An 11,130-nucleotide genomic window follows, 5' to 3' on the forward strand; every position below is an offset into this window, starting at 1 on the left:
CCCCAGCATTGTCCAGGAGGAAATACTTAGGAAACAGGAAAGAACCAGGCTTGGCTTTTGTGAACTTTGTGATACACCTTCCTAGATTCTTTTAGTCAACAGGGTAGGGTTGTCCTGAGCTGAATGTTAGATCCAGACTGTTATGGTTGATAGCAACCAATAAACTAATCCTTCATAAGGATCTAGGTATCTAAATGTAGTCCTTCTGACTTTGCTGCTCAATGCCTTTGTTTCCTCTTCTGGAGACACTAGGATACTGATCTCATATGGAAAGGATTTTAGTCTCTAATGAAAAAAAAAAAAAACAAAAACAAAACCACCAACAAAAAAGAACGCATGTAAGTTCTATTTATATTTCTATGAAAACAATATGAATTTTAAAACTAATTACAAATATTGCTCTTTATGAAAGGCTTTCTCTCACTCATTATGAAAAGTGAGATGAAAGAGGATAAATCAAGATCACAAAGGAAATAGAGGTTTCTTTGTTAAGTTGTTCTCCTAGAAGTTAATAGAAAAAGCAAACATACAGAGGGATGAAATGTGGAAACAGGGACAGTGTCCCAAGGATCAGTATGGAAGTATTTCTTGGGCATGAGTGGGTTGGCTTATGAAATCCAAAGTATTGCTAGAATTGAAACTTTTGAGAGATATAAAAGGCAAAGAGATAGGTTTCTACAGGTACATTTGCAACTAAAGGAAGACAAGTAAAAATGAGGGGCTGCTACTGAAATGAGTCAGTGGCCGAATGATGAGGAACATGGAAAAGACTAACACACTTAGGACTTTCTCTATTCTTTACCAGGAAGCTGTGCTTTTACGCTTTTAGCTCTCCCAGGTCTTTACAACTCACAGGAAAGTTTGAGGAAGAAATACACTACCATTAGTAGAGGGGGATCAACAAGAGACAAGTTAGTCAAGCTGGGTGCATGTAGTTTGGTGCAACAGGATGGGATGTATCTAAACATGTTGAGGGAGCTGCTCTATGTCACTGTGAGGCCATTCTGTCACCTTTGAAAAATCATGTGAGATGCCTGATAACTAATAAAAGGCAAATGACATTTACTTAATCACTGCAAGATTTTCTTGCTAACTTTCTTCAACATCAGGCAGACATATATAATCATATGAGGATTAGTTTCAGGTTTTTTCTGCATTCAATTATAATGGAAAAAGAAAAGGAAAAAGTTAAGTTGCCTGCTTTCAACTTTTAGAAAAGTTTTATTTTGTTTCTATCTAGACTTGATGCTTTTTCTCAAATATAACATCTCTCCCAAGAAGAATGGTGATTTTGTTCCAGAAGATTTCTTACTTCACTTTTCAGTTAAGTCTTAGTCATAATACACAAGAGAGTATTAGAGACTGATGTCAAGCTGCAAAGTGCTATAAGCATGACAAATCTTCACTTTAATTCTCAGAATTGATTTCCTTTTGAGGAGGTGTGATTTCCTTCTCTCTCTTCCCTTTGGCATTTAGTGACTGGGGAATGTTTCATATTTCCCCCTTATTGAGTAGCAAATGGCATCTAGTACTATTCCTGAATACTTTTTTAAAAAGCCACTTTTACAGCAGGAAACAATTAAAGAAATTATTAGTGTGCCAGCTGCACAGATACACTGTTGCTTATTTTATACAAGAACCAGGCAAAAATAAAACCACTGAAAAAAAAACTGTAGAACCTTTGAGTTTCTCTCCATCTACCTCTGAACATCCACAAAACCCAGATGAACTTGGATTTTGGTTCTGCTTACTGTAGAGATACATGGAAACTGGGAAATCTGGAGTAGGACTTGAACTGAAAAATGAACAAAGAGATTTAACTGCATCCTAGTCTTGTGTCTTGTCTATATAATCTGCATACTTTATTGCAAGGCTTACTGTATGTTTACTGGAATTATATTTATTCTTTTTTTTTTAGTATATATTCTTATGTTAGGGTTCTTGGTGAACAGGGGGAAAAAACCCACTTCTTTTGAAACACAAGAAAAAGGCTCATTTATGTTTGACCTTGGAGTCCTTGACTCTGTAATGAGCAATCATGCCAAGGGGAAAAAGCTGAGAAGTGAAAGTCAACATCAAAAAATAAGAATGGAATTGACTAACTGAGTTAACAACAGAAAACCAAGTGGAAGTCCCCAATCCAGTTTACATAGAATAATTAATGCCTCTTAAAATGGATCACTGCAAACATGACACTAAAGGATTTTGGCTATTTAGTCTAATATATCATCAGCATTAATATGTCATAATAAAAAATTGCAGAAATAAATTAAATTCATTCATATCCTTAAAATCATAATTATGCCCAGACATGAACTAGAGCACGTAGGTAAATGACTCTGACTCAAGAATGGCAGTACCTAAAAGCTGAGCACTCTGTCCCTTTGGAATGATTCAGTGCACAAAATTAGGAACCCAGAATCTGCTGGCAGTCAAGGAAAGCCATTAACTGTTCCTGGGCAGTGATCTTGGGAGTCCTCATGGTCCAGAAAGTCACTTGCTTTGAGTAACTTAAACAGGGATATGTGACCTAATTCCTTCCTTGTTTTCCTTAAATGTCTATAAATGAGGGTACAAAGCTCTGAGCACGTCCCAGAGGCAGATCAACTTACAAAGCAGAGCTCATTCTTTGTAAAAGGTTGTGCAGAATATTCATACAGTGTTAACAGTAGTTGATTTATGAAATCTCTGACTCAGGGAGACATGTCATCTGGACCGGGATTTAGGTTCCCTACTAAAACATCTAGTTTTAGGTGCCTGCGTGGGAACTAGTGCCTCCATTCAGTCGTATAAATGTTCAGCACACTCTAAAACCACAAATAGATAAACAAAAAATAAATAATTTGATAACTAAGGAGATATCTATTTTTCATCGGCAGAAGCGATCTGTAGTCCATTAGTTGGATTGACTAGTTTACCATTACCTGTGATGGGGGCTTTGATAGTGGCCTGCAGCTACACAGACAGCTAAATTCATGAGCCTTACTCCACAAGTGTAACTCCACACAAGGTTTCTGTTCTCTGCTCAGCCTGAAGGGATCCTGGCCTTGGTCAGCTCCTCCTGCAAAGGAGACTACCCAACTAATCATGGTGCAGAACAGTTCTAGGTGATTGATGCAAAGAGAAGAAAGTCAGGGGCACAGGGAGTGCGGAGAGGCCCTTGTTCTGGCAGAAAAGCCTGAGATCTGAGGGTAAGTGAGTGACAGGGAGTATGTCTCTGTGTTTAGTCATTAACACTCCCTACCCACAACTTGGAGACCTTGTGTATGGTCTGCAGCTTGGTATTGCATTGCTTATTAATCGAGTGGCTATCTCATGTAGATGGTGGGCAAAGAGACCTGGGAACAGAGATCTCCAGGAATTGTCTCGCCCAAACTAGCAGAGTATAGAATCCTTTTTGTTTGATGTCTTTTCTGTTTCTCCCCACTGCTGCCCTACTTCTTACACATCCAGTTTCAAGTCAATGAGACAGAATATGGCCTGAGCCACTCTGTGCTGTAGATTGGTAGTTAATAAACTCTCCTGGGATGCCAGCTGTGATAGTTTAGAGATTTTGAAATTCCGACTAAGTCTCAAAGCAGAATCCTACCTTTAAATTGCCTATTAGTCTGCTACTTTGGAGCTTAGTCTATGATTTTTTTCCTGTAGCAGGTGAAACATTTTGAATGATATATAAGAAAGCCCTTGGGTAAAAGATACATCATGAATAAATGATAATGGTCAACACGAAAGTCTATTCACAGGAAGTATTATCAATCAACATGAGTGACTATTGAGAGAGATTTAAGGCTGAGACTTTTAAAAGAGTGTAAGCAATCCATTTCCCTTCAATTTTCAGCAAGAAGTGAGGATATATGTGTAACCTAAACTGTTTTAAAAATCCTAGACTAAATTCTTAACAGAATAAAAAATACAGGACTTGATATTTCATCCTGCTACTCATAGAAATGGTCCAATGTTGATTCTTTGCTTTATCAGACCTTCCTGCATCTTAATATCTCTGGAGAACTGATTCTGTCAGGGGCATTCTGATCCCGACCGACTGTTGGCATGGTATTGGGTTATTCTGGGCTATGATCAAGAAGAGCAAACAAACTTGAAAAAGAAACTGACTTTAAAAGATGTTTTCAAGCCACAGTGCCTGAGACTAGTTTTGGAAAACTAAATCTTGATTTTTGTATGATGTGACACTTGTAAATACTTCTGAAAAACCACACCAATAACTACAAGTGTTGCTGTGACAATAAATACATACACAAATAGAGGAAAATTCAGGAGGGCCAAATCTCACAAATCCCAAATGGGATTTGGCCAAATGGGCCAAATCTCACAATCTTGAAATCGTTCATTTTCATTTAGTGGTATTATCCCACACTGAACTGAAACTCCCAGCTTCTCTGAGAGCATTTGAAAGAACAAAACTCTTTGCGGATTATATTCCTGTTTTACTAGGCACTATTTCAAAGTTGGTGGGAGCCAATGAATGTCTTTTTGAAACTACTGAGCTTTTGAATTGAGTGCATAATAAGGAGTTTGTACTTGTCTACTATCCCTAGCCAGTAACATAGCTCTTCTTTTACAATGGTTAGCATTCGTTCAATCGTAAGTTATCTATGTGTACCAAAAGTGCTGTAGAACATTCTAGAAATACATGAGACAGTACTTTCTGCATGTAGAAGTTCATGTTCTTAGAGGACAGAGTTCCCTTGATAGGAAAAGTGGGGGAAAAAAAGGTCCTAAGAGAAATGCTGGTGGTGTATTATCCAGGATAATGATCCCAGAAGGATGCACAAGTTTCAGCAAACAGTATTTAAAACAGTAAAAGAAGCAATGTGAAATTATGTAGGGAATGGGGAAGTTTTCAGCAAGTTCATTATTTACAGACAGACAATTTTGTTTTCCAAATTACTGAGCATGTTCTTCGTATTCCACAGGCAGAATTCACAGCCATGAGGGACCAATACATGCGAGGTGGGGAAGGCTTCATTATTTGCTATTCCATCACAGACCGCCAATCCTTTCAAGAAGCTGCTGAGTTTAAGGAACTCATTTATCGTGTCCGGCACACCTATGACATCCCCTTGGTGCTGGTGGGAAACAAAATAGATCTTGAACAGTTCAGACAGGTAAGCAACTTCTCTGCTGTTTTTGTCTTGGTTTTTCTTGACTGCATCAGGGATTTCTGTAACATATGTTGTACAGTACTGCTGAGAATTTTTAGCACAAGATTAGGTGTAATCAAAGAGCAAGACACTATGACTGGTGATAAATTAAGGATTTAGCAGTACTTTTCATTCATATGTTATAGATCTTAAAGTACCCTCGGCCAATCACATCCAAATGTTCTTTATTTTTAATTGAAAAGGAATCCTACTATTTTTGTTGGAAGTTATATATAAGTTCAACATAGAAATATGTTCAATATAAAAAGATATTCAGTCAGGATCTTTGTGACAAAAAGCCTGTCTTCTTTGGAAGTTACCGACCATTAAATACAGATTTATTTTTTTTTTTTTTTTTATTTTTCATAAATGTACTAGATTTAACTAAAGGTTTCTCAAACTCAGACTGAAAAAAAATCTAGTTAGAATAGAGAAATACATATATGATTATCTTCACATGAAAAGCCAGTGGCTGTGTTACTACTAGAGTGTTCAGATGAGAGGGGGACATGCAAGACATGAATTCATTTGTATTTGTATACAAGATTTGAGCCACCGCCGCCCATAGAGCAGGAAATTTCTTTCACTATGAGGACATTGACTGTGGCTCACTCAAAGTCTTTAGCAATCTTTGCTCACTCTTTTCCTTTTGCTTCCCCTCTGCTTCTTCATTGCTGTTCATATTCATATGTGTGCGTGTGCAAGGAAGTGAGTTAGAGAGAGAGCATCTTTGAAATGACTTGGTTGTGACCTGATACTGAATCAGAAATATCCTTAATCTGAAACAGAAACTTCAAAAAGAGGGGAAAAAAAAGATTTCCCTTTATGAAATCTTAAAAGGCTCTTTATACACATTACGACTGCTTTCAAATGAATGAGTTCTGTGCAGACATATGTAACAGTTAAATAAAATGGTGTTTTTCAGGTCATTAGCATCTGTGCTCACATGATCCTGTCTACTCTTTTCCACTTATCCTGTCACTCTTCTCCCCATGTCTTTGTCTTCTTTCTTCTACCTGAAGAAAATCCAAGGCAGTGTTAAGCCTGAAATTAATCCGGAAGATCTGATGATGTACATTTAAAACTTCACATCTGTTTTCGGATCATTACTTCCTCCCTAAGTCAGACTGTGACAAACCCTTAATGGTGACAATCCAGCTACAGTTTAACACACAGCTTGAGGCTTCAAACAACAGTGCCATGTGCAACATGCAGTACAATCTGTGCAGCTTCTGGGGTCCTTATATAGCAGATGGGGAGGGATGTGGATTCAGTTGTTCTGCTGAGAGAACAGGACATTGCACCTGATCCCAACAGAAATGGGGTATGATTGATTACCTACAGTTACCTATATATGAGGTTTTCAAGAAAAGTCTATTCACTACGTGATATGAGGACTCTCTTCCAGTGGTATTTGGCACTACTTCTTTCTGATCTTATGTTTTTTTGGGCTTGTATATTTTAATCACCATCAATGCATATAAAAATATATGCCTAATTTAAATATTTTATATGATCCTCGATGATCTTGTCTGGTCTCCCAAACAGGAAAATTAGTGCGCATGAAAGTCTGAATTGGTTATTACAAATGGCACTCAAGATTAAAGGAGTGAGGAGATTAAAGAGATTAAAGATTTGAGGAGGCTCTTGGGAACGATATTAGAAATTACATCTTTGAGATTTAACAGACACACAAAAAACTGTTATACAAGGTTGTCACTGAAGAACCTGCCTGAATGTGGAATTTGGCAATTCCAAATCACAGTTCTTTTTTTTTTTTTTTTTTTTTTTTAATCTTTCAATGAGTCAGGATTTAGGTCTTCGGAATCTTTTCCTCCATAAGCCCTCTACAACTGTCAACAAGTATGGCAATGTCAGAAGGGTTTTCTCAAATCCAGACTTGGACCCATGGGACACGCTTACATTAAAGAACAGTAAGATAATACAATGCAGATCATCTCCTTTGAATAAAGCGCTTGAAAATGACTATGTCTACGTAAGGAAGTAGTTTGAACCAACAGGAGTAGAGCTGTAGAGTAAACCAGTTTATTAGGAAGTCCACATTTTGGTAATTTATTTTTAACTTTGGATTATCTCTACTCCAAGGCTATTGTCTCCATGATTAGCTGGTGCTGAGGTGGACGAGTTGTGATCCTGTAGCCTATCTTCACTTAAATTTCATCCATAGTTCAGGTCATGTTCTCAGAGACCACTCCACAATTCAAAGGAAAGCATAGTTAAGTGGGGGTGATTAGGAGGTCCTTCTCAGAGTGCGTCTCTAAAGCACTATTTTGTGGGAGGTTATCTCTGTGTCCAACTTTAAGCGCATGTTAACGGACTTTGGCAGTTCATTAGAACTGGGATGTGCGATTGTACTGTATGTTTAAAAAGCACTGAAATAAATATCTATGCCTACTTGTTAGGTTAAACAGTATCTAAGTAACTTGATGAACTGTGGGAAGGTAGATTGAAAGGAATATTTTCAAGGTCATGTACTGTAGTTACGGCTTCGTTAAAAGCACTTGGATGGTCAAGAGTGGTAATCAGCTAACTCTGGGGTGACAGACAGCAATGAGTTGGCGATGTGTGGCATTAACGTATCAATGAACAAACAGCGAGGTACACAGACATACCAACTTCAAACAACTGAGAAATAATAGGTGTCAGAATGCAACTAGCCAGACTGGAATTTGGACAAGGCACCAAGGTTAATATTGTCGCTTTGTTTAATGACATTTTTCTCCTATGAAATTCATTAAAGCTACTGTAATGTTATTCATGGTATTTGGAAACATAATATCAAGTTCAACATTCCCAGGCATCATTTCCATTTCATGACAATTCCGCAACAATCAGACAGGCTGTAGTAGCTCAGTCAGACAAAGCTCTTATTTGAAATGTGATCCCCTACACAATACAATTAATAATGTATGTCGCTCGTCTCAAATCTATCAACAGGACTACAAGAATAAAACTCATCTGCAATTAAAATTTTGTGTTTGGAGAAACACTACTGAAAAACACTACTAAAAAACAAAACCAGCAAGCTTATTAATTTTATTTTCTGATGGCTTCATGAAATTATTGTTGTGTTTAAATGTGCCTGTCATTTTTAACATCTCAAGAAATGGGTTTGTCAGTACTGCTTAAAACAAGTTTTAATTACATTCATCAGCCTAGGGAATAAACGCTTTTCATTTTTTCTGAAACAGTGTAGGGGAACAACTGTATAAAAACTGTGGGGAAAAAAGATAACTCATTATCTTGGTGTGCATATCCAATTTGGTGGCAAGGCACCCTCCATCCTCCATTCCCTTCCATTCATTTTTACTGCAGCTGCATCCTGACCTTTCTGACCTTGTTCTGTTTTGTGTGCAGAGATTCACTGGGAAAGAGGGTTAAGGCATTCATCTGTGCCCATTCCTTGATTTTTAGCCTTTACTTTAAGAAATATTTAAGTTTTACGTGTATTTTATCCCATGGCTGTTTGATGTAAAAAAATAGACCACTAAGTGGTTGATTAGGTATCATTTTAATGCCAGTGTTTTCTAACATCAAAGTCATTAGATTAATAGATAGGCTATCATTTTAGAAACATTTAGGACCAGCTGATATGGACTACAATAGGCATTTTTACTTCAGGTAGGCTTTGTCACTGTACCCCAGATAAACACCTTGTTCTTACTGAATTTTAAAATCTGTATAATAGATAAATTTCTAATTAAAACATATTATTCTTTAAAAAATACAATAAACAACTGATCCTATTTTAGCTCATGCTATGCTAATCGCAGAATCACAGAATGGTCAGGGTTGGAAGGGACCTCTGGAGGTCATCTATTCCAACCCCCCTGCCAGAGAAGGGGCACCTACAACAGGTTGCACAGGACGGCGTCCAGGTGGGTTTTGAATGTCTCCAGAGTGGGAGACTCCACCACCTCTCTGGGCAGCCTGTTCCAGTGCTCCACTACCCTCAAAGTAAAGACGTTCCTTCTCATGTTAAGATGGAACTTCCTATGTTCAAGCTTGTGCCCATTACCCCTCGTCCTATCACTGGGCACCACTGAAAAAAGACTGTTCCCATCCCCCTGGCACCCTCCCTTTAAGTATTTGTAAGCGTTAATAAGATCCCCCCTCAATCTTCTTTTCTCTAGACTAAAGAGACCCAAGTCCTTCAGCCTTTCCTCATAAGAGAGATGTTCCAGTCCCCTAATCATCTTTGTAGCCCTTGGCTGGACCCTGTCCAGCAGATCCCTGTCTTTCTTGAACTGGGGAGCCCAGAACTGGATGCAGTACTCCAGATGTGGCCTCACCAGGGCAGAGTAGAGGGGGAGGATGAGTCCACCAGGACTCCCAGGTCCCTCTCCACAGAGCTGCTCTCCAGGAGGTCAGCCCCCAACCTGTACTGGTGCATGGGGTTATTCCTCCCCAGGTGCAGTACCCTACACTTACCCTTGTTGAACTTCATAAGGTTTCTTTCTGCCCAACTCTCCAGCCTGGCGAGGTCACGCTGTAAGGCAGCACAGCCTTCTGGCGTGTCAGCCACTCCTCCCAGTTTTGTGTCATCAGCAAACTTGCTGATGGTACACTCTATCCCTTCATCCAGATCATTGATGAATATGTTGAACAAAACTGGGCCCAGTACTGACCCCTGAGGGACACCACTTGTTACTAACCTCCAACTAGACTCTGCGCCACTAACCACAACCCTCTGAGCTCTATCTGTAAGCCAGTTCTCAATCCACCTCACTGTCCATTCATCTAAGCCACACTTCCTAAGCTTTCCTGTGAGGATGATGTGGGAGACAGTGTCGAAAGCCTTGCCAAAGTCAAGGTAGACAACATCCACTGCCCTCCCCTCATCCACCCATCTAGTTACTTTGTCATAGAAGGCTATCAGATTAGTCAGACATGACTTCCCCTTGGTGAATCCATGTTGACTACTTCTGATAATCTTCTTTTCATCCAGGTGCTTTGAGATGACTCCCAGAACAAGCTGCTCCATCATCTTCCCAGGGATGGAGGTGAGGCTGACCGGCCTGTAGTTTCCCGGGTCATCCTTCCTGCCCTTTTTGAAGACTGGAGTGACATTGGCTATCCTCCAGTCCTCAGGCACCTCACCTGTCCTCCAGGACCTTTCAAAGATAATGGAGAGAGGCCCAGCAATGACTTCCCCCAGCTCCCTCAGCACCCGAGGGTGCATCCCATCAGGCCCCATGGATTTGTGTATATCCAGTTTATCTAACTGATCTCTAACGTGCTCCTCATCAACCAAGGGAAAGTCTTGCTTCCTCCACACTTTCTCTGTTACGCGCAAAGTCTGGGTCTCCCGAGGACTGGCCCGAACAGTGAAGACAGAAGCAAAGAAGGCATTTAGCAACTCCTCCTTCTCTGCATCATCTGTCACCACAGCACCTGTCTCATTCAACAACGGGCCCACATTTTCCCTAGTTTTCCTTTTGTCTCCTGTATACTTATGTTGGCCTTGACATCCCTCGCCAGGTTCAATTCCAAGGCTGCCTTGGCTTTCCTTGTTTCCTCCCTGCATACCCTGACAGCATTCTTGTATTCCTCCCAAGCAGTCAGCCCCTTCTTCCACCTATTGTAAACTCCCTTCTTCCACCTGAGCCTTTTCAGAAGGTCCCTGCTCAGCCATGCAGGTCTCCTTCTCCCCTTGCCTGATTTCTTTCTCTTTGGGATGCACTGATCCTGAGCTTGGAGGAAGTGACGCTTAAATAGCAGCCAGCTCTCTTGTAATGCTACATTTCAGCTTTTAATTAAAATATTTTATAATAAAGATGTGGCATTGCTGAAAGGTTGTTTGAAAAAAAAATATCCATAAGACTTTGCCTACTGATCATTGCAATGTATTACATTCAACGATTCAGAGGGTAACTAACTACATAAGCTCCATTGAACAATGTGCTATAGCTCTCAGCTGGAAAGAACAGATTCTTTCTAGAAGCTT

The 11,130-nt window shown here is 39.6% G+C and overlaps 1 protein-coding gene across 1 annotated transcript in view; it reads left to right on the top strand.

Moving 5' to 3' along the window:
- Positions 1-5,126, top strand: part of RIT2 (Ras-like without CAAX 2) — a gene marked incomplete at its 3' end in the record, with an annotated part of 93,051 nt that extends 87,925 nt beyond the window's left edge. The window contains exon 4 of the mRNA XM_009887987.1: positions 4,935-5,126. Within this exon, the coding sequence (XP_009886289.1) occupies positions 4,935-5,126 (192 nt within the window). The remainder of the gene's footprint in view (positions 1-4,934) is intronic.
- Between the last annotated feature and the right edge of the window lie 6,004 nt (positions 5,127-11,130).

The sequence above is a fragment of the Charadrius vociferus genome, unplaced genomic scaffold, assembly GCF_000708025.1.
Source record: "Charadrius vociferus isolate BGI_N301 unplaced genomic scaffold, ASM70802v2 scaffold146, whole genome shotgun sequence".
Classification (NCBI taxonomy): domain Eukaryota; kingdom Metazoa; phylum Chordata; class Aves; order Charadriiformes; family Charadriidae; genus Charadrius; species Charadrius vociferus.